General features: G+C 41.3%; 8 protein-coding genes across 8 annotated transcripts; 6 read left to right on the forward strand and 2 right to left on the reverse strand.

The window, feature by feature from the left end:
* Nucleotides 1–2,582: 2,582 nt before the first annotated feature.
* On the reverse strand, nucleotides 2,583–11,220 carry F9C07_2127594 (histone-lysine N-methyltransferase, H3 lysine-4 specific). The gene is made up of 3 exons (XM_071509093.1): nucleotides 5,238–11,220; nucleotides 4,999–5,188; nucleotides 2,583–4,934 (listed from the first exon to the last, which is right to left on the reverse strand). Exon 1 carries the CDS (start codon nucleotides 9,519–9,521, stop codon nucleotides 5,913–5,915), a length of 3,609 nt encoding a protein of 1,202 aa, XP_071363693.1. The 5' UTR covers nucleotides 9,522–11,220; the 3' UTR covers nucleotides 2,583–4,934; nucleotides 4,999–5,188; nucleotides 5,238–5,912.
* Nucleotides 3,548–4,273, forward strand: F9C07_2198050 (ubiquitin-2 like Rad60 SUMO-like-domain-containing protein; the record flags this gene model as incomplete). The annotated part of the gene is made up of 1 exon (XM_071509426.1): nucleotides 3,548–4,273. The coding sequence occupies one exon, from the start codon at nucleotides 3,548–3,550 to the stop codon at nucleotides 4,271–4,273; it is 726 nt and encodes a 241-aa protein (XP_071363691.1).
* On the forward strand, nucleotides 4,749–5,196 carry F9C07_2054668 (uncharacterized protein; the record flags this gene model as incomplete). Its single annotated transcript, XM_071508571.1, has 2 exons — nucleotides 4,749–4,934; nucleotides 4,999–5,196. The coding sequence occupies 2 exons, from the start codon at nucleotides 4,749–4,751 to the stop codon at nucleotides 5,194–5,196; spliced, it is 384 nt and encodes a 127-aa protein (XP_071363692.1).
* Nucleotides 11,221–13,375: 2,155 nt separating the features above from the next.
* On the forward strand, nucleotides 13,376–16,456 carry F9C07_2277251 (glucosamine-fructose-6-phosphate aminotransferase). The gene is made up of 6 exons (XM_041289510.2): nucleotides 13,376–13,793; nucleotides 13,851–13,921; nucleotides 14,008–14,239; nucleotides 14,313–15,703; nucleotides 15,754–15,915; nucleotides 15,976–16,456. The coding sequence occupies exons 1-6, from the start codon at nucleotides 13,789–13,791 to the stop codon at nucleotides 16,194–16,196; spliced, it is 2,082 nt and encodes a 693-aa protein (XP_041142522.1). The 5' UTR covers nucleotides 13,376–13,788; the 3' UTR covers nucleotides 16,197–16,456.
* A 775-nt stretch (nucleotides 16,457–17,231) lies between these two features.
* F9C07_3168 (DMRL synthase family protein) lies at nucleotides 17,232–18,190 on the forward strand. The gene is made up of 3 exons (XM_041289511.2): nucleotides 17,232–17,329; nucleotides 17,389–17,554; nucleotides 17,630–18,190. Exons 1-3 carry the CDS (start codon nucleotides 17,287–17,289, stop codon nucleotides 18,045–18,047), a joined length of 627 nt encoding a protein of 208 aa, XP_041142523.1. The 5' UTR covers nucleotides 17,232–17,286; the 3' UTR covers nucleotides 18,048–18,190.
* Nucleotides 18,191–18,258: 68 nt separating this feature from the next.
* On the reverse strand, nucleotides 18,259–19,436 carry F9C07_3167 (putative proteasome subunit alpha type 3; the record flags this gene model as incomplete). Its single annotated transcript, XM_041289514.1, has 5 exons — nucleotides 18,259–18,600; nucleotides 18,659–18,985; nucleotides 19,078–19,236; nucleotides 19,304–19,369; nucleotides 19,434–19,436. 5 exons carry the CDS (start codon nucleotides 19,434–19,436, stop codon nucleotides 18,259–18,261), a joined length of 897 nt encoding a protein of 298 aa, XP_041142524.1.
* Nucleotides 19,437–20,181: 745 nt separating this feature from the next.
* Nucleotides 20,182–21,175, forward strand: F9C07_2057179 (uncharacterized protein; the record flags this gene model as incomplete). The annotated part of the gene is made up of 2 exons (XM_041284646.2): nucleotides 20,182–20,280; nucleotides 20,342–21,175. The coding sequence occupies 2 exons, from the start codon at nucleotides 20,182–20,184 to the stop codon at nucleotides 21,173–21,175; spliced, it is 933 nt and encodes a 310-aa protein (XP_041142525.2).
* A 294-nt stretch (nucleotides 21,176–21,469) lies between these two features.
* Nucleotides 21,470–22,230, forward strand: F9C07_1214614 (uncharacterized protein). Its single transcript, XM_071507781.1, has 2 exons — nucleotides 21,470–21,715; nucleotides 21,903–22,230. Exons 1-2 carry the CDS (start codon nucleotides 21,652–21,654, stop codon nucleotides 22,148–22,150), a joined length of 312 nt encoding a protein of 103 aa, XP_071363694.1. The 5' UTR covers nucleotides 21,470–21,651; the 3' UTR covers nucleotides 22,151–22,230.
* The last annotated feature ends 220 nt before the right edge of the window (nucleotides 22,231–22,450 follow it).

A 22,450-nucleotide genomic window follows, 5' to 3' on the forward strand; every position in this document is an offset into this window, starting at 1 on the left:
ATAAAATCTTTATAAAGCTTTTAATTTAATAGCTTTAGATTAATTAGAATTCTAGTTTTAGATTAAATATTATTAAAACTAGATTTTATAAAATAGTAAAATAGAACTAGTTCTTTAAATAAACTAGAATTTATATAATTTTAGATCTTTTTAATCTTAGCTATTAATTTAATATATTAGCTTTATTAAAGCTAATTATTTAATTAATTAAACTAAATAGAGATCTTTAATTTAATTAATATAGTTATATAATTCTATATATATATAGATTATATAGATCTATATATATATATAAATTAAATTAATAATTAATAAATAGAATAGATTAATATTAATAAAATAGATTATAAAAATTAATATAAAAATTAATATAAAAATCTAATATATTTAATTAATATATAAAATAATAGATTTATATATATATAAAATTAATTAATATAAAAAAGTAAAGATATTATTAATTTAAGATTTTAAATAAAATTAAATTAAATTTATAACTATTAATTACTCTAATCTTAAAGTAGAATAGTCTTAAAGCTAGCTAGAATAAATAGAAAGATTAAATAAAATAAATAAATTAAATAACTAAATTATATAAAAAAACTAGAATTAATTAAATAATAATTCTAGATTAAATAGTTAGATAAGACTTAAATAATCTAAATTTTAGATTAAATAATAAAAATAAATAACTAAAGCTAAGATAGTTAAAGCCCTAGATTAAATATAAATAGAAAAGATTAAAAAAATAAATTAATATTTAATAATTAAATAGTTAAATAATAATCTACTTAAAAAAATTAATTTAATTTAATAGAGAATTAAATAGCTTTTTATATTAAATTAGATTTATTTAAATTTATTAAATTAAAAATTTATTTAATATTTTTTAATTTAGTATTTATCTAATATTTTCTAATTAGAATATAATTATTTAATATTTTCTAGTTAGGATTTTTTGTCTAATTTCTTCTAGATAGATAATATTCTAGAATAATTCTAGAATATTCAAGAATATTTCCTAAATAGGAAATATATTTCTAACAATTAATAAAAAGAAATTGCTTAAATAATAGATTCTATTATTAAATAAATATAGAGTATCTCTCTAATCTATATATATATAAAAAATAGTTAATATTCTATTTTTAAAGTATAATATTATTTCTTTTTTTATTATTATAAAAAAGAAATAAATATATAACTTTACTAATTATATATCTAGTTTTAAATTTTATTTTATATATTATTATAATTATTAATATATTAAAATAAAGAATTCTAAAATTTTAAATATTTAATTTAAATAAGTAAATAAAATTATTTAAAAATATAATATAATATTAAATAATATATATAATTTTAATAAAATAAAATTTATAATAGATTTAATAGCTATAGCTAAAATTATTATTAGATCTAATATATTAAAAAATTATTTTTATTATAGCTAAAAAACTAAAAATAGATTATTACTATAAAATATATTAATCTTAATAAATAGATTTTATTTTTTTATATTATTTTTAAAAATAAAATATATATAAAGATCTAGTATAAAAATAATAAAATTTTTTTTAATTAAAAAATTAAAATTAATTCTAATAACTAAATAAATAATAAAATTAATTTATATTAATTATAGAATTATTTTATATTTTATATTATTAATTAATCTATAAAAAAATATTATTTATTTATTTTAAATAGCTATAATAATTATCTAATATTTTAATTTAATTAAATTTATATAAAAAATAATATTATATTAATTTATATATTTATTTATATTTTTTATAAATTTTAATTATTTAATATTATTATTTTTTTATTATTAAAAAATTTATATAAAGATCTAATTAAATTTAAAATATATAATAAATTTAATTATATTAATAAATTTAATTTTTTAAAAATATATTTTTAAATTTATATAAAGATTTTTATTAATAGTAATATTTATAGTATTTTTAAAATTATTAGTCTAGTTTTTTTAAACTCTAAATATATTTTTTTTTAATTAATAGTTTAGTTTAAAATCTCTATATTTTTAAATAATAGATCTAGTAGCTAAAATAGTTTAATATTTAAAATATTTTATATAATTAAATAATTAAAAAAGTTAGAATCTATATTTAAAAAATTATTTAAAAATTAATTTTATAATTTTAATTTATTTATTAAAATTAATTTAAATTAATTAATTAAAAATATTAAATAAGCTATAAATAATATAATAATATTAAAATATTATTTAAAGTAATATTAGACTATATATAAAAAATAGTTTAAAAAATAAAAATATTTTATTAAATAGATTATTTTTAAAAAAGATATATTAATATCTAAAACCTAAATTTTTATTAAGTATTAAAATTAGATAAATAAAGCTATATAGATAAATAGATCTCTATTTACTAAATTAGCTTCTAGATATACTCTATCTAAATATTTTAACTATAATATATAAGATTATAAAATTATATACTATCTAAATTAATAGAACTACTTATTTTATATAGAAATCTAAATTTATAGTATTTTAATTATTTTAAATTTTTATATAGCGTATGGTACGTCACCCGCTTACATGCGTCGCTCGCTTACCGATTACATTATAGCACAAAAGTGGCGATTACGTACTCGCAATTTCAATTGATGCTGATGAGTATCTACGATTTGAGTAACCTTTGCCAATGCTCTCAACCAAACTAAAAGATAACAAGTATGTACTCTGGAGTACCATTCCCGGTATACATTGCCTCTATAGGGTCGTGAACTATTGTGGATACTGGACCGAACTACTTTGTAGATAGAGCCTAGATATCGTTCGGGTCAGGACACCTGTCCAATCAACACACGTCATTGAGATTTCCTCACAGTGCCATCACTCTCAGTCAACTCCGCTACGTCAGACAGGCGCCCTGTCTAAAGGGTACCTCTTGCAGTGCAAAAGTGGCTGCCTAAAATAATAGGCACCCGGACATATCCTCGCCTTGACATTCTTTTCAGGTGATGGAATCCTGCTAATTGAAAGAACACACGATATATCCTATCCGCACCAGTTTTGAAGCCCATGCGGTCATTTTTCAACAGGCCTGCGTGGGCAACAACGGGAGATGATGTGCTGGACTCCAATGAATTCTACCGTCGTGCTGGGCAAACGTACACAGACATTATCGCTGCAAGTAAGGTAGCTCGAGATAGTCCACCATGTCGTTCTGGCAGTTCCACCACAGAGGATGGTAAGGTTTGTAAGCGTCGACACATCTCACAGGAACCGTCGTCAAGAGAAACCGCATCCCGAGTTATTCCTGGCGACGGCCAAGAGAAAAGCGATATACAAGGCGTATCTCCATGCAGCTCTGATCCCTGCAAGACTTCGTCAGACATAAGTGACCGTAACGACTGCCGGATGCCCATGCAATTGCCAACAGACAAAGTTAGCGCTGCTGACTCGAAAGTTGATTCCTTGAACACGAGAGATATTCGGCAAACTCACCTTAGACCCTACCCAAGTACCAATGCAGAAATAACGAAGACGAAAATGGCAGTCGGCAAAACCCCCATTTCTTGTGATACTCGAAAGAACCAGCGAAGGGCTGCAATCCATACAGACCAGCACTCTGATTCTATGAAATATGATCCGGTTGTTCAGATTCTTATCACCTCCAAAATTGAAAGCACGAAGCCGCTGATAGTCCACCGAAAAATGTCACAGTCGCTGCGAGATGTTCGTCTTGCATGGTGCAACTGCCAGAGTATACCGAAAGAGATGCAGTCATCCATACTCTTGACTTGGAAGGGCAGGAGGCTATTTGATGTCACAACATGCAGGAGCTTGGGAATTAGCGTGCCAAAAGGCCTCGCCGACAGTCCAGTACATGGCGATCATGTTCGGTATGGCAGTAAAGAAGACATCCGTATTCACATGGAAGCTGTTATCGAAAACAATGTAATGGCAATGGATAATTGGCAGGCCTCGCATGAAAGTTACTTTGCATCGGCCCAAGAGTCTACAGCTACAGATGGCAGCAGCAGGCTTCTATCAACAAGGGTGGTTTTGAAGTGCCCAAGGTCCGGCGACATGGAATTAAATGTTAATCCAAGAATGCAAATCTCTCGACTTGTCACAATCTTTCGAGATGCAAAAAAAATACCGGAAAATCGGGAAGTGTACCTAGTGTTCGATGGTGATCGGTTAGATCCCTGTTCTTGCCTGTCGATGCACGACATGGCAGACGGCGACTTGGTGGATGTCGTGGTCAAATGAGATACTGAACGCTGCGGACGTCGTTTCCCTTCATCCACTCATTGAAGGGAACAAGGCTTACTTTATTGGGCGGTCAACAGACCCATTTTTCTATCAATACAATAATGGCTATGATATATCTTATTAGCTTGAGATAGGGCGATGCTAGATGATGCATAATGTTCGATAGGTGATATGAGACGAGGAGGTGAATTCGATAATATGGAAATAGATTGTTATATGGACTTTATTAGCAAATACACACATCGTGAATGGCCAGCAATTGACTGTGTACTTTGGTTGGGAGTTTAGGAGTTTACATTACCGGTGAAAGTACTATTCACGTTGGAAATTTTTTGCAGTAGATTTCTGTTTCCTTCCGCTGTGAGATAATTTGCCCCCCCCTCCCAGCAATATCCTCTACTGTCTCTGCCCTTACCTATTCCACCCTCAACTGAACAATCACGCCAGCATACTTATAGTGCAAAGAGACTTAATGAAGCTGATTACTGCCAATTTTTTGACCTGTGCCGTCAAAGGATGCAAGGCATCACCGGCGTCGTTCCCACTTCATTTTAGGGATGCGGAACTTGAGCTGCAGGAGCTTGATTTTCAACCTGATTTCATTCGTAACATTGTCCCTCGGATTGATTGGCATGCATTGCAGATAATGGCAAATGAGGTAAGTAAATGGATACGCTGCTATGCCACGTGTTCAAATAAGGAAAGCGCTCACTCATTACAAGCTTGGGTTCCCCAAAATTCTGGATAAGAAGCCCGAGGGCGATGAGCTCAAGGATGAGCAAATATTAAAGGAGCTTCATCGATTATTATTGGAAACGCATATTAATGAGGGAAAATTGACTTGTGGTAATTGTGGGCATGAGTACTTGATCAAAGAGGGGATCGCAAACTTCCTTCTACCGAGTCATTTGGGTCTGTAGCCTCGTCATCTTTCCATACTGCACTCTCTGACTTCTCTTAGTCTAAACCTTCTGCATATACTGTCCCATTAATCACGGCAAACTGAGTGTCAGATTACAATAGCATGGGAGATCTTGTTCCCTATCCTTGCCTCATTAGTATATCAAGTACTATACCGGAAAACGTTCCATGTTATATGTCACGACCCCCGCCAACCTCTATTGTGCCTGCTCGAATCGCATATATCATGAAGAAGCTTATGTGTGACGAAATGCCGAGTGATGGAAGCTATATGATACATGGTTGTTGCAGTTGATTCAAGAAATAATATGAAATACAAAGCATTGCCACGATGGGAACCACATACAACAATGGAAAAGAGAAAGCAGAAAATCACACCCAGGCCAGTTTATGTGAACAGTTGCTAACTCAAGCCTCAGCCAAGACGCCATAATACCAACGCTGCATCTGTCAAACAAGTCCGGATATTATGCTATGTTGAGTGAAAGAAATGGAACATAAAGAGGGGGCAACAGAGGCAGGCAGACAGAGCGAGAAGTCCCGTGCACAGAGAGCATGCGCTTGGGCATCTCAGTTAAGGAACCCTTTGCACCCGGTTGAGCCACAAAGGCATGGGATCCTATCATCGCTGTCCCACTCTCTTTCGAATTTGTAGTCATACGTCAGCTCCTCATCTGCAGAGATAAATAAGTTAACTTGTACACCCATCGCGATATTATGCGCTTTTGCCAAACTCACCTCTCTCGATGTCTCTCAAGGCATATATAACAATACGCTTGCTACCATCGACTTTGATGATCTTGGCAGTGCAATTCGGTGTACAGCTATGGTTGATAAACCTAGCAATGCCCCCTCTCTTTGTAGCATCTATAACTGTGTTCTCATCAATGCGGAAAAGGTAGCTGCTGCCGATCCCACTCTTAAGGTACTGCCTCTCCCTCATGTCCGCAACCTGCTGCCGCACTTTTTCACCTACATATTCAATTATCATGTCATTTGCTGATATATTCTCTTCTGCGTAGAGGCCCCAATTATGGATAGCTGACCGAGCAAAGCGTACTGGCTTCTTTCGTTTCTTCAGCTGATTGAAGCGAAGGACGTCACCGTCTCCGGATTGAGTGGGAAGAGCCTGTTTCTGTGCATTGATATCTGCAATCAATCGGCGGTTATTGACCCGTGTAGATCTGGAAGTAGACTTAGAGATGTTCTTTGCCGCAGCAACTCTTGCAGCTTCAACCGCAGCAGTATGCGGATCATTCTTTGCTCTGGCCTCTCGTTCTTCACGTGCCTTCTGGACTTTGATACGATGTGGCAGGTATTTTGACTTCTCCGACTCCAATATTCTCTTTCTTCCTTCTGTTCGAGCTGCACCTGTTGTATTGGGCACGTAATATCCTGCGATGCCAGTCCCTCCGCGCAGGGGCCCCACATCTCCGGGATGATTGAGGGCTTTGATTTCCTTCTGCCTCCATGCCCAAGCCGACAAATTCCCAACGTTGGACTCGGAATATCCAACAAGAATATCTCGAAGAAAGTGCAGATCCTCATCGTCTTTAATTAGATTCTGCCATCCGTCGAGATCCATGATTATTGCGTCGTCGTCATCGACAATGGGCCTAGGCTCGTCATTCGACACTCGCCATCCCACTTCTGTTCGGGATTCTTCGCGCGCAGCCGCATTATCGATATCGTCAAGAGGATCTAGTATACCACGGCGGTCTTTTTCTATCGTCGAGGACGTAACATCAATACCATCAAAGTCCAGATGGTTGGCTTCTCCCGTCTCTTGCCGGTTATCATTACTCTCTTTTGGAAGGATACTCAAAGCAGCTTCTGAAACTTCGAGATTTATGTCCACGGCTATAGGAGTTGCGATGATTTGGGTGCCTTCGACTTCAGCTTCTGCAATAGGATTAATGCCAAAAAGTTCGTCATCTTCCTTTTGTCTCTTGCGCGCCTCGAGTTCTTCGCTGGCTCTTTTCCGCTTCCGTAACTCTGGAGAGATTTCGTTGCTTTCAAGCTGTGAACTTTCGCCTACCGATTGGTTGTCTTTCAGAATCTCATCGGGCTCTTTATTTTGACCTGAGCCAGCCAGTTCTACAACTGGAAGGCCCAAAGCCTCGGAAACAAAGCCGTCGCCATCATCAGACTCCGAGGTCCCTGAGCTCATCCGACTTGGGGGCCGGCTATCTTGCTCATCCGTATCTTTTGGTGTTCGTTGCTCATCATCTGAGTCGTCAACGTCATGCAACTGTTGTAATCGGTGATACAGTGGTCGGACCTCTCTTCTCCGCAGCGGCTGCTTGCGCCTTTCATCCAAGAAAGCAGTATCTGTGCGACCAAGATGACGAGCCTTTCGAATACGAGGAAGTGCAAGAATATTTGGAGTAGATCCACTGAACGGACGCCTTGCGTCTGACAACCCTGACCTCGAGTCCGGTGTCCCGAACGAATCATCAATTCGAAACATGGGCCTCTTGATCCCCTCTGGATCAGCGATACCTAACGTTTTCCTCTTCAGAGCATGCCGGTCCGGGTCGAGGTAATCATACAAGGCTGGTGCAGCAATGCGTGACTTCACATCTTCAAGAAGTTTATCCTTCAGGTCTCGAATTATGATGGTTAATACTTCTTGGCAGGGATCAAGGTCAACCGCTCGCTGCCTTTTCTCTTCTTCGATATCAAGACCCACTTCTCTTTTCAGTCTTTCTCTTTCTGCTCGCTCGCGTTGTTCTGCTCGACATCGTTCAGGACTTGGACTGCGCTCGTAGCTGGGATTGCCATAAGGCTGGCTTTCCATATTCATGATATAGGTGAACAAAGGCTTCATGTGGCACATTTTGTAGCAGCGCTCAGTTTCCTCCTCACCGCGCCTAGAATTCTCGAATATAATATAGTACCCGGTCTTGTCGCAACGAATGTCTTTCCAGTTAAACAGCTTGAGCCTCTTCTTAAGGTGCGGAACGGTTGTACTAAGGACTGGTACGTAGCAATGCGCAATGAAGATATACGGGTCCCTTTTGATCTGACCCAAAATGGGTACTTCCTCGACCAAAGATGGCATGACAGGTTTAAGAAAATTTGCCCTCGGTCCTTCAGGAATTGCAACTATAGGGCGAACTGAGGTTTTTCCTGAAGGACCTTTTGGCGCCGTCGGAGGAGGCTCGTTTTTCTTTGTTTCCGAATCAGATTTCACCTCTTCTGTAGATTGAAGATTGCTTTTCTGTCCCATCCTCTGGGACTCAATTGTCCTAGCCACAAATCTTTCTGAGACAACCCCATCGCGATCCAAGTCAACCCTGATCCTTCGTGTTCCAATGCGCTGCTCTTTTCTGCATTCGTAGTAAGCTCGCCTGGCCGCGCTTGCTGCAAGGACAGGACCGCCGCCCCGGAATGAAGCGCTGTCTTTATACTTTACTGAACATATTCCAAGAAACCTGCCAGTAATCGGATCCGTGCGGTTATTTATCTCGCCAATATCCCCGAAACTCGAGAACAGGGCGCTGATCGGCGCAATTGGAGTGAGCGGGTCGAAACCAGTGATAACTATCTGCGCAGGGGGGCCGGGCCCTATTGTCGATGAGGCATCATAAGGCCAAGGCTTTAGGGTATAGGGCGCTGGTCGATATTTCCTCTTCTGCTTGCAACCGGCACCTCGCATGTAATTTGGGATTCCCAGGCGAGGATCTGGTGGGCAATTGTTTTGCTCGCTCAGAATAATATCGACATAACGGGGTTTTCTTCGCTTCTCCTTCGAAGATGATCGTTTTTCGGTGTCAGGGTCATAGACCAGCTTGTAACCTCTGATGCTTCCAGTGCGACGGCCTTGAGACTGTGGTGTTGGCGGGGTATGGAGAGGGTTTATTCCACTTTTAGTGTCGATAGTAGTATTTGCAACAATCCCTTCTGCTATTTTATTCCGGGGTGAGTTTGCTTTTTGAGGAGGCGATGATTCTGCATTGGTAAGAGGAGTTAGGGTGTCAAGACGCGCTTCATGCGAGTTCGCGCCATGCTGAGCAACAGATAAGCTAAGGGCTGAACGATCTCCTGCTGTAGAACTTGCAGAGCCCTCGACAGACGATTCCGGTGACGTTTTCTTTAAATCAGTAGAAGATATTTGCCCTGAATCCAGAGATGCACCGCCATTAGATAGGTTGAGAATAGCTCTTGTTTCCGTGGGGCACGCTGATGATTCATCGCTATGTTCACTATCGATTTGGGCTTTAGGTCGCGGTCGCTCCCTAGTTACTTTAAATCGTTTTTGCTGGAGGACAGACGGCGCAGTAGGGAAGAAGTCTGCAAAGCCTGCCGAGGAGCGCGACATACTGAGAGATGGCTACGAGCCAAAATCAGACCAGCTGCGATCAGAAGGCAGCATCCTTAACCGTTATATTCGGCTAATACGCAGTCATGAAGCCAGGAATCTTCCCTGGTGTAAACCGTACAAGGTGGAATCAAATCCGGCAGAAGAGATCGGGTACGGACGTTGTGAGAAAAAGGTGGAAGGCGGTAGCTTATCGAAGGCAAAGGGGAGCGGTTGAATTGACGTGAGCTCGAGGAATGCGAGAGTTTGGGAAGTTCAGGATCGCAAAAAAAGTGTCCATTAGATGTGTTCTTGAATCGCCCTACCAACGCGATCAAGGACCAAAACGCGAAGGAACTCACGACTAAAGTTGGAGCGGTGGGGGAGGGGATTTCATGGAGTCTCACTGAAAATGAGTACAGTCCACTGGCAAGGAAAAGAGTTATTGTGATAGACTCGCTTCGCGTATTTTGAATGTGGGAGGAGCGGTCTTTAGTCTTCTCTTGTTTCCTTTTTCCCTTAGGGGCGAGGGGAAGAAAGTGTTGCCAATGTCACTGTTTAGATCCTGGACCTAGAGCACATGTTGCAGAGTTCATTCGCGTAAATAGTCAGTACGTATCTAAAGTGAACACAATGAACTTCAATCATAAATATTTATTATCTCCAGTTCAATATTATTAGCTCAGAGATATTTAAGATTAGATAGTTCAGTTACTCACTGTCCTCAATCTATCTATCCTTGTCTTCCTCTCTTGGATATTCTTACTTCCCCTTTTAATGTCCTAATTGATTCAAAGAATTTATGTCACCTATAATAGCGGCCAGTTTTCTGTATATTCCCCAAGTATCGTTCTAATATTCAGCAGAAACCTGCTTAAATTCTTTTTGTGAAAAAGGTATCAATCATGGATGACAAAATCACATTAATATAATAGACACCAGCTCTTGGCTGTATACACCGCAAACTACTATCCACACAAATATTTCTAATACATTAGGGCAAAATATTTTCTTACAGACATATCTCATCAAGGGCTCCATTTATCTCAATCAACGCCACATCACGATTTCCACATGCTCTCAGGAGACGATTTTAGCAAATACATACTCGTCACTATGTCTCCATGGAGAATTGGAAGTCTGGGAACATAGTATATGTTAGAGAAAATCCAGTGACTTCTATATACAATGCTAGAGGATTGGATGCTGAGAGGTGAATTTTATTGAGCATGAAGATTATCATTTGACATAGATACAGTTCTATAGGTCTATAGAACTTGCCATGCACAGCTCTGAGCATATAAAAACACAAACAAACCATACTCCGGAGTAGAGTATTTGATTGTTGAAAGCCCCACCCACTAAATTGCATATCATTCCAAGACCGGGGGAAATTTTGGTATAACCCAGAGATAGATACTAATGTTCTCTATGTATTTAAATAATTAACTAGCCAGTATATTCTCTGTACAGTACAGAGTACATGACTGTTATTCATAGAGGAACAACGATCTTAATAGACGGTAATTCCTAGCAAGCATTGACTGTGCTAGGAATGCAAAAGGGCATTAAGATGCCTTACTCGAAATAGCATACGGAGTAAAAGTAGATACTGTTGTGGGTACAGTAAAACTCTATATAAGGAACTCCGATATAGGGAATATACCCGGTATAAGCAATCTACCAGACTGTCTCCTATTGTTTCCCATATAAATTTGCAGAAAACCTCGATACATGGAACTTTCAGTAAACTGCTCAGTCTCCCATACAAAATTCCTTATATAGTACTAGTGAGGTATAGTGGGTCTAACCAGCCAATCAGAGAATTTGATAGAATTATATAAAGTCACGTGTGAATATCTCGGGCTACTAATTTAGTCTAGGACTACTACCTGACAACAACAAAAATATATATAATTACAAGAATTCTTTTAATCTACCTTCCTCTGAGTCTTTGCACAACAGAAATCTATTAAGAATATTATATAATACTACAGTATTCTACTATATCCACATCCAAGAAGGATTTATATAGTGATTTTAATACAAATAATACCTCAAGCAGTTTAGGCAGTCAGCTCAAACCCTTGCTTATATCCAGGTTTTACTGTATACAGTTTGCGGTTAGCCTGCCTAAGTGTGTAACCTGTTCACATTCCACAATGTAAGGACACAAATAAGCCAATTATTTTGAGTCCCAGGTACAGCTAAAAGTGGTCTCACTTACATACTAGAGTGGCCCCTTAAGGAAACTAATTGCCCAGCTGGTATCTGGTCAGATTCTACTAATTTCCACCCCAGATGACAATGTGCTGCACCTTCAGGGATAATACTAAAACCAATGAAGTAGTTGGGTATTTGTTGACCCAAAATACACATGATGCATATCCTATATGCCCACTTCATCCTGTGTAATGTACTGTATGTACCCTTTCAGAAAATAGTCCCTTTTAATCCATTGAATGAGTCTAGAGATGGCATGTTTAAACTAATTCACATTCTGTAAGATACTACGTTTCAGTATATTGGTATATATTACAGTGCCGGTGTTTTACAGCCCTAAAGTGATAGGAAATAGTTTAAAGAGAGGGAGATGACCAAGCCTCGTAACAAGGTATAAAAATAGTAACTTCAAGAACCGCAACCCTGGGACATCATAAAAATAAAACCAATATGCTTCGCCCCTGGTACGTTGGATATGGACACTGGAACTAGATATCCCCCTCCCCCCCCCCCCTTTTTTTTTCTTTCCCTAAAATAAAAAGGAAAGAAGTAAAATAAAACACAAATAAAAATTTCGCCACCGAAGAAGTATCAAGGAAACTGTCTAGCGAGAGGGACTGGACTGGAACACTTGAGTATTCGGTATCCAGTTAAGGTGATTTAAGCCACCCCTTCTCCCTTCAATCCCTACCCCCCTTCAAAAAGGGGAAGAACAGTAGCTAAAGGTAGTTGCCATCAAGAACTCATACTTAAAAACACGAGGTAAGAGGCCCGTAATAGTAATTGGTTGCAAGAGAAAAGGGGGGTTATCCTTCTGAGCATCACAGTTTTGATTACGGGAAGAACCAGAATATGAACGTGGCAACAGCGGCTGTCGGTACCAGACCAGGCCTTTATTGGATACCGGAGGAGTCCCTCTTTCGTGTGTTTCCTACCCCTTTTACAGTACAATTACAACCTACATAATGTCACTGATAGATATTTATACGTGTGCCAGAAGATACTTATGGGTTAGTCAATGTAAATAGCTTCTAATTTTGATTCATGATTGAGGGGTCTAAAATTGGACTGAACCTAATCCTACTCAAGTAGGAGTTAGATGACGATGGTGAGTGTGAAATGCCAGGATTAAGGGTAGCATATCAGCCGCACAGGAACTACCGAGGGGGTGGAGGCTAACAGCCCTCTTTTTTTCTTTCCCTTTTTCCTCATTTTCCTCTCTCTTCTCCCGATGATGACGATTTGTAGATTCATAAGTTATAGAAAAATATTTGTTCTATGCACACGCTAATAGGACATAGTACTGCTTATTGTATGTATATGCCTGGTGTTTAAAGAAGTAGACTTCTTGAGTTCCGTACGGAGCACTATTTTACAATACGAATAAAAAAAATCCATGGAGCAGGGAAGGGAAGGATATAGCTAGCTAGGTCCCTAATAGTCGATATGTTATTTTTGATCTGTTAGTGGAGCCACTGACCTGTTGAATTTTTGGTAGGTAAACTTAGCAACATGTCCATGCCATAAAAGGTCTCCAACCGAGAGTCACGAGTGAAACATACCAGTAGGTCCAACAAACTGTGTAAGGTGCAGAAAAGGCACATTATTGGCCAGCTCCATGTTGAATGAATGGCTGCGCCCTGGAGCCGGTCCATAGTAGCTTCCCTGGTCTCTGTGTGGGCCGATCTCACAACATAAAACATAGCTCTTCCCCCTCCTTCCAACAGATTGTCGATCTACTCAATTTCCCCTTTGCTATCAACTTCTCCCCCTCCTCGCTTCCTTCTCTCACTCGCCACACCGCCCTTTAAGAATATCACAAGTAATATTCTAGCTGGATTATCCAAAGTGTGTTTTATGTTGTCCTTCCATGGTATCTTCCAATTCGTTTGTTGACAGTATATTCCCTTCCAGAGTGCACTTTGAAGAAACCCCACTACCGTTTACGTGACTTGCTTTCAATATCCGGAGGCAACATTTGTTATCGAAGCATTACAACGCCTAGTCATCTCATTCTACACCTTTCCGCATTTTGACTCGCTCTCTCTCTTGACATACCTTAACCATGTGGTACGTTCCCGAAGACCCAGGCTTACTGAATGTTTGATGTAACTAATTGACCCCTAGCGGCATCTTCGGCTACATTAACTACCTCGTCGAGAGGGACCGCAAGTTTATTCTTGACACTCTTCTCAATGGTTGGCATTCCTGTTGTTTTCACCCTCACTGGACCTTGTTTACTCTGGTTTTGGGAGTGTTTGTGTATTCCTCTGACATATTGAAGGACTCTCCCGTCTTGAATACCGAGGCTACGACTCTGCGGGTCTTGCCATAGATGGCGATAAGAAGAATGAAGTTTGTGCTTTCAAGGAAGTGGGCAAGGTTGCTAAGCTTCGAGAGCTTATTGATGAGTGCAAGCCTGACTTGACCAAATCCTTTGAATCTCATGCTGGTATTTCTCACACTCGTTGGGCCACTCATGGGACGCCTTCCCGCTTGAACTGCCACCCCCACAGGTGAGTCCGATGTTCCACGGTTTAATCAGCTCGACTAGGATCAGGCTTGTTTGCTAATTTTCCTGGCACGCAGGTCCGATCTGAACTGGGAATTTTCAGTTGTCCACAATGGTATCATTACCAACTACAAAGAGCTCAAGGCTTTGTTGGAGAGCAAGGGATTCCGCTTTGAGACTGACACAGACACCGAATGTATTGCAAAGCTTACCAAATATCTCTATGACCAACAGCCCGATATCGAATTCACAGTTTTGGCTAAGGCTGTTGTGAAGGAGCTTGAGGGCGCGTTTGGGCTTCTCATCAAATCCGTACATTATCCCCATGAGGTCATTGCGGCTCGCAAGGGGTCGCCGCTTGTTATTGGCGTGAGAACGTCGAAGAAGATGAAGGTGGATTTCGTGGACGTCGAATACTCAGAAGATGGAGCCCTTCCTGCAGAGCAGGCCTCCCAGAACGTGGCCATCAAGAAGTCTGCGACCGGCCTCCTTGCCCCACCTGACAAATCCCTTTTGCATAGGTCACAGTCTCGCGCTTTCCTTTCCGATGATGGCATCCCCCAGCCAGCTGAGTTTTTCTTGTCTTCTGACCCATCTGCAATTGTCGAGCATACGAAGAAGGTCCTCTATCTCGAAGATGATGATATCGCTCATGTGCATGAGGGACAGTTAAACATTCATCGCCTCACAAAAGATGATGGTACTTCTAATGTTCGCGCTATTCAGACAATTGAACTCGAATTGCAGGAGATTATGAAGGGCAAGTTTGACCACTTCATGCAAAAGGAAATTTTCGAGCAACCCGAGTCTGTGATCAATACCATGAGAGGACGACTGGATGTTGCAAACAAGCAAGTCACACTCGGTGGCCTGCGGCAGTACATTTCTACTATCCGCCGCTGCAGAAGAATCATATTTGTTGCCTGTGGAACTAGTTACCATTCATGCATGGCTGTGCGTGGAGTCTTTGAAGAGCTTACTGAGATTCCTATTTCTGTTGAACTTGCTTCCGATTTCCTGGATAGACAGGCTCCAGTATTCCGTGATGACACGTGTGTTTTCGTTTCTCAGTCTGGCGAGACCGCTGACTCCCTTATGGCCTTGCGCTACTGTCTCGAACGCGGAGCATTGACCGTTGGTATTGTTAATGTTGTAGGGTCCTCTATCTCACTTCTCACTCACTGCGGTGTGCACATCAACGCTGGACCCGAAATTGGGGTAGCTTCTACCAAGGCCTACACGTCCCAGTTCGTTGCTATGGTCATGTTCGCTTTGTCTCTTAGTGAGGATAGGGCGTCTAAGCAGAAGAGGCGTGAGGAGATTATGGAGGGTCTTTCTAAGGTCTCCGAGCAATTCAAGGAGATCTTGAAACTTAACGAACCCATCAAACAATTGTGTGCAAACTTCAAGAATCAAAAGAGTTTGCTTCTGCTGGGCAGGGGTGGTCAATTCCCTACTGCCCTTGAAGGTTAGTGACTGCTGATACGATGTATTATGCTTAGCTCATGCGTCATATAGGTGCACTTAAAATCAAAGAGATCTCTTATCTCCATTGCGAGGCTGTCATGTCCGGCGAGTTGAAGCATGGTGTTCTTGCCCTTGTCGATGAAAACTTGCCCATCATCATGATTCTTACGAGGGACAACCTGTTCACGAAGTCGTTGAATGCTTATCAACAAGGTGAGTTGAAGACTAGCGGTTAAGTAGATGTGGTTTTCTTTTTTTCTAATACTTTGATAGTCATTGCCAGAGGTGGCCGTCCTATTGTAATTTGTAATTCCGATGACCCGGAATTTTCTTCGGCTCAAACCGTGAAGATTGAAGTTCCAAAGACTGTCGATTGCCTGCAAGGTCTCCTGAATGTCATCCCCTTGCAGTTAATCGCTTACTGGTTGGCTGTGTCTGAGGGTCTCAATGTTGATTTCCCTCGCAATCTTGCGAAGTCAGTCACAGTTGAGTAAATTGTCGCTATTGCAACAGCGAGGTTTAGCCTATGGAAGTTGCAGAGTCTTATCGAGAATCCTTACTATCTCTGATTAGTTTCCCGCTTTTGTCCTCTCTTATTTTCATAATTGTCCGGTAGAATGCAATGTTGCAGGCAATGATATTTCTGAAAAGATTTTTCAATGACTTGACTAGGATACTAGTGGGTTGAACACGCTCCTTGTGTGCCACTCAAAATAGGATAATGTTCTATCCTTATTATAAGTAGATCGACCTGTATTGTCACTTGTTCAACAGTCCGCGGATAGGTACATGATTATCCAACAGTAATTACCTTAGTATTCAACAGTTACTACATATAGTTAACCTTGAGTGGACATCCGCTCCCAAGCGAGAACGCTATCCCTGTACAACAATACGGCAATATATCTGAAATGGGGGTTTTGATCAGTATGTGTAGTAACCACACACACCTCATGCCGGATAGCATAAAATAGCCATCCACTCCTAGAACGATTAATCAATTTCTTACCTAGCCTCGAAATAATTCGACAACATAGAAGGGGATACCATTAAAGGTTACGATTTACAATCATACGATGTAGAATAGGTTCATATCACTGCTGCTCGAAGCGGTACAGGCAGTGAAATTGCCACTCTTGTTCATCCAACTGACGGTCCCACCGCGCCCTTTCACAGTAGCCGTCAGCGCAGTACTGTGTACGGGGCAATCAGACAAGGTTTGATCTTTGCATAAATTTGAGTAGATCTTCAATATCTTACATTTACTGTTTCTCCTCAGATTGAGGCTATTAAGGTGACAGTGGTAATAATACGGGCGGTGGTGCTTTGAAACAAGTACAACTTGAAAACAGACTTGTGCTCCAGCAAGGTTGAACATAATAAAAAGGCGGTCATGGTGATTTGGCAGAATTTTGGACTAGTTCTCTGAATAGACCAGGAATTACGTAATCATAACTCATCTCCCACCAGTCCGCGGGGTATTCACCCCATATGATTATTCATTAATCATTGCACAAAGGCTTGTATATGACTTGCAGCTTTCTCAATAGATTGAGCCCACTTAAACTGTGAAAAACTTCAACCATGGCATCTTTGAAGGGACCAGGAGCTACTCCAAGCTTTGACGGTACGAGAGAGATATAAGAAGGGAGTTTTAGCTCATCGTTTGCTTATCAGTTTCCATAGGCTCGGGGCTTCGAATTGCAATTGTTCATGCAAGGTGGAATATGGGCATAATTGGTCCTCTCGTAGAAGGGGCAAGGAAGAGCCTTTTGGCAGCTGGTGTAGTTGAGGACCATATCACAACCCTCACTGTCCCGGGCAGCTATGAGTTACCATATGCCGCTCAGCGGTAAGTGTAACCTGTTTTTATGCCACTGTTTTACCACCAGGAGTTCATTCTGACGCCTGCTCTCTTTCCTCCTAGGCTCTACGCAGCTTCTCAGTTACAAGCAGCCAAGAGCTCGTCCTCCGGTGAGGGAATCAGTGCCACGGACCTGCTCTCTTCCTCTACCGCAGACATTAGCAAAGCGTCCCCGGAATCGCCAACATCCGCTACCTCTAGGCCGTTTGACGCCATTATCGCCATCGGTGTCCTTATTAAGGGAGAGACCATGCATTTTGAGTACATCGCAGATGCTGTCTCTCACGGATTGATGCGTGTTCAATTAGATTCGGGCGTGCCTGTCATTTTTGGGGTGCTCACCGTTTTGACCGAAGAACAGGGCTTGGAAAGGGCTGGGCTAGGCAAGAAAGGAATGCATAATCATGGAGAAGATTGGGGCAGCGCCGCCGTGGAACTTGGAGCAAGAAGAAGAGAATGGGCTGAAGGTAGAATTGCCTAGGTCTGTTTCGAAAACTTCCAGGGAATTGTTCGTTAGGATTTGATGAGACTTGTAAGTTAGTATTTCAGTAACAGGCCCTCATGGTCAGAGGTATAGGACTTACTATGTATGCGCAACAATATACTGGATTGACGACTTGCTGGAAGACTTGCTGGAAATGAAAAAGGCTTGTATTAGGATATTCTTATATTCCGTCTTTGGTTTGCTCATTCTACTCCTCCATCCGCTCGCCTTGGTTGGGGCCATCCTTTGCTACTTCCTCTTCCTCCTCGTCTTCACCTTCTAGAGACCTCTTTGCCGCCTTTTCTGCTTCTTCGAGAAGTTGTTTGGGCACTTCTTCATGCCTGCCATGGGTTGGCCCATCGAGTGAGCTAATCCAAGACATTTCTAACTCGAAATCTTTGTCCTTGCTGTCCTCATGTGCGACGTAGATGATTCGAGCTGCCTCTTTCACGGCATCAACCAAACTCAGGTTACCCGAACTTAGATCTAACTTCTCAAGTTCAGCCTTCGCAGCCTGCCTCCCCTTCCCGGTAGCGGCACCATAGTAACCCTTTGAAGCAGCAGTCAGCGCGCAGTAGCTAGTTTAAGATTATTGATGTCTGCCTTACCCAGTACAGCCCACTTGGCTCAATCATGTATAGGCCTGGTCCTCCAGCCTTAGCCCCATCAACCTTACCCCCAGAGCCTGATTTAGGCCCACTGCCGACTTGACCATCGACGGCAAGCTCGGCTTCAGAATCCCAGCCGCCCACGATAGCGGTCACACCAAAAGGCCGTACACTGGAGTAGAGGGTATAAGCTTGTACGTAGCTGCCCAAACGATTCGACAGAGCAGACACAGGGATAGGGCCCTTGTATACGCTTCTCCATGAAGCAGCCTCATCTCTAGCACGGGAAACAAAGTGTCGACCGTCTGGAACTAGACCGGCAGAGACCTATTTATTTCCATCCACACATATCAGTAAGAAGGCCCGATGACCACTGCATGGGTTATGCCGACAAGGGTCGAAGTTGGGTTGGGACATACAATACCAACGTGTCGATCGACTGTTGCTATTCTCTTATTTGCACCCGGCTTTAGGAGCTTGCTAGTAATGATCTTCTCAACAGCTAGCACGACGCCGTCCTTGCACCTTATACCAATGGCTGTTCCGCCATTTTCAACCGCTTTAGCTGCATATTCCACCTATCGATGTAGTTGACTTAGTGACTTGTCAAAGAAAAACTACGGGAAATCTTAGCTAATTGGCTACCTGAAAGTTGCGGCCATCTGGCGAGAAGACCGAATTAGAAAGATCGTAACCAGTACCGATGGACGTCTGTGTTATGATGATGTTAGTGAGTGTTTGGGGAACCTTCACATAAATGGAAACAGATACGAACCATGGTCTTTACTAGTTTCGTTTGTCACAAGACAAGGGCAATCACTGCTTTCTTTCTCGAGTGGAAATCCAACAAGTATTATGTGGAACGACAAACTGATAGGAAGAGAAGTGTAGTGAGAAGTAATGTTGGAAGCTTCTAATAATAAGCAAGGTAGTAACTACCGCAGTCTAAGGTACGGACGGTACGTATGTATGACCGCCCAGTCTAACCTAGCTCCGCGTCACGGGGTTTCTGCCTGCTAACTAGTACGGATACGGCATGGTATTATAGAGTCACATGATACGGAACAACATCCTTGATACCCCGTGACAGTGTAATCATGCCCCTCCATTTCCTTACTTGCTGTATACCTGCTTGGACTTTTTATTGGTTTTGGTCTGAACGTAAAGTGGCGCCAATGAAATCCCAGAACCTGGTTAAGTCTCAATTCAGTCGCCAGCGTAATCGCTCGCTATAAGTGCCCAATCTACCCGTATCTTTGGGCATCTACGCCAGTCTCTAATCGGTGGCAGTCTACGCTCGAGTAGTAGCATCTTCCATCCAGGGGGCTTTATACTCCCCCTCTTTCCAGCATGTTCAAGCGCTTATGATTGAACTTCTTACTCCGTGTGAAAATCTACTTCTTTGTACTGCTTCTGTCGTATATACGCTTATGAATCTTTACTATTCTTGTAGTATCTGTGACAACTTCATATTGTACGACTCATTTCTCTTCGTCTTTTTATGATTCTAGACGTCCCAAACTATGTCTTTATCTACATCGTATACCTGCTCATTCTGTGGGTACCTGTCGCACAACACTCGTGCACTTGCTACTTTTGCCGATGATTTTCATTGTAGCCAGGTAGATGGCTCTTGTTCTTATTTTTATTGTTTGGGTGTGTTCCTGACTAGCGGTCGTACAGTGCGGCTTGTCGGTATCCGAAGGTAATCTGCAAATGCAAGAAGACCTCGTGGCACTCTTCTCCAGGCAGATGCGGATGGATATACCAATATCGTCTGGCAGTCAGGAAATGCCATCGTCCACTCATGTTCCGGTCGCGCACAGTATCTCCCAACATTATCATCACTCCTCTCATGTGGCTCGCTGCACATTTCCAACAGGATCGCCGAAGCATGATGAGTCCTTGGGCCATAGCGTGACTCTAAACTCAGCACATGAAATGCTGAGGTTACAGAACATCAACCCATCATCACTTACCTCCACACAGCTACAGCTATTTGAGAATGCAATGCCGGAGCAACGACTACGCTTGATCCAGATCTGGCAAATCTTCCCAGAGTCTAGAGATGCATCCAGCAACTCAGGGATGAAGCGGGTGAATCAGTCGAACTCCGAGCTGTGTGCAAATCCTTCTGGGGGGACAGCGGTCAATGAAGGGGGTTCAAACCAATCAACTCATACGGATTCCACTGACGATCTGGATATGTGTGACTCAGTACACGACGGAGGTAACAATAGCGATGGACACCAGTATGCCGAACCGTATATGATTTCTGGCTATGAGGTTCTTGCACAGAGAGACTATGAGCTATCTGCAATCAAGAACATGCCTGTGGTGAATGAGCCAACAACGGGCTCACCATATAAACTGGCAAACGACCCCATCTACAGGGCTCAGGGCCATCGATGGTGGGAACACTCCCAGTCAGATGCGTTGGAATATCAGTACGGCACTTTGGAGGAGATGAATCGGTATGCAGGCTGTGGTCTCCTACAACCTAGATGGCTTGCGTGATTATTAGAAGGTTAGACCCGTCTTCATTAGATCGCTTGCTATCATTTCTTTTGCGATATTCATCTAGGTCCTTGTAAATAATTCGATTATTCCTGGTGGATATTAATATACTACACGCTAGGCGGTGGGTTGCATCAAATATGTGCAGGGGTGTTGGTCATGTTTATAGTAGAAGTCGCAATGGGTAAGGATGAATTATATATAGAAAGTGGGGTGGTTTTGCGTAGGTGGTGTAGTTTTACTGGAGATCTTTGGTGAGAGGAACCGAATGAGCCGCATAAGAAACAGATGGTGAACATATAACAGATATAACGATAGTAACTGATTGCTGTAACAGCTCATATATAGCTGCTGTCCCATATCATGGGGCACATATCATGGGGCCCTGATCTCACTTGTCTCCTCCCCTTTCTCCATCTTCCTACTCCTTTCTTTTTTCTGTTTTTGTAATATTCCCTTTATAGCCTCCCTCACTCATGCGCCCTGGGCCAAGGGCACTCAAACGATGTAAACACCAGAAAGGACGAAGTAACGATGACCGTAAGTAGTTCATTGGAAAGAGTGACTCGGCCATAAGCCTGCATAGATATCTGCCATGTACAATGCTCCTGCCACACATATCTTTAGAAAGATAAGGCTCGTGGGAGGGACCTAGTTCAAACACAATCAGAATCTACTAGGGGGCAACGCTTGCAACACAAAGACGTGGATTCACTGACCCTTCTAGTACTCTCCAAGATCTGCCATAGCATCCGCAAGGGCATCGGCGGAACGTCTGGCTTCTTCAACAGCCTCAGCAGCCCGCTTAGCTTTGAGGCATCCCTGACCAGGCAAGGCACACCACTTGGCCAAGGCTTCTGCATCAGGCATGGCCTCAGCAAGGGCCTCGGCAGAACGTCGAACGTCTCCACTGGCATCGGCGGCACGTTTCAGCATGTAGCAGCCCTGAGCAGGCAGGGAGCACCATTTCTGTAAAACACCGGCCTGTACACTGGTGGCTGCAAGAGCGGCAACGACGACAGAAATGAGCTTCATATTCGATAACCAACTGACTTTCAGATGACAAGGTTGATAGGAGGTTTAGATTGAGTTAGCTGAAAGTTGTGAGGATCGAGATTCTTAATCATGATATGAGATGGGCAGGATTCATGTCAATTATATAGGATCATGGAAACCGAAAAGGCGAGGAACCTTACTGATTGAACTCATGAGATTGTATTCTCGATGGAGAAATTGCCTTATTCACATGTGGAAGAGGAAATGCAAGACGAGACG

The sequence above is a fragment of the Aspergillus flavus genome, chromosome 2, assembly GCF_009017415.1.
Source record: "Aspergillus flavus chromosome 2, complete sequence".
Taxonomy (NCBI): Eukaryota; Fungi; Ascomycota; class Eurotiomycetes; order Eurotiales; family Aspergillaceae; genus Aspergillus; species Aspergillus flavus.

Excerpts from the sequence above, each read along its gene's own strand:
- F9C07_2127594 (XM_071509093.1), bottom strand. The coding sequence starts at position 9,521 with ATGTCGCGCTCCTCGGCAGGCTTTGCAGACTTCTTCCCTACTGCGCCG.
- F9C07_2277251 (XM_041289510.2), top strand. Across the intron at positions 13,922-14,007 it reads TCTTGACACTCTTCTCAATG|GACTCTCCCGTCTTGAATAC; the intron begins GTTGGCATTCCT and ends GACATATTGAAG. Across the intron at positions 15,916-15,975 it reads GTTGAATGCTTATCAACAAG|TCATTGCCAGAGGTGGCCGT; the intron begins GTGAGTTGAAGA and ends ATACTTTGATAG.
- F9C07_3168 (XM_041289511.2), top strand. The coding sequence starts at position 17,287 with ATGGCATCTTTGAAGGGACCAGGAGCTACTCCAAGCTTTGACG. Across the intron at positions 17,330-17,388 it reads AGCTACTCCAAGCTTTGACG|GCTCGGGGCTTCGAATTGCA; the intron begins GTACGAGAGAGA and ends CAGTTTCCATAG. Across the intron at positions 17,555-17,629 it reads TTACCATATGCCGCTCAGCG|GCTCTACGCAGCTTCTCAGT; the intron begins GTAAGTGTAACC and ends CTTTCCTCCTAG.
- F9C07_1214614 (XM_071507781.1), top strand. The coding sequence starts at position 21,652 with ATGCGCCCTGGGCCAAGGGCACTCAAACGATGTAAACACCAGAAAGGA. Across the intron at positions 21,716-21,902 it reads AGGACGAAGTAACGATGACC|TACTCTCCAAGATCTGCCAT; the intron begins GTAAGTAGTTCA and ends TGACCCTTCTAG.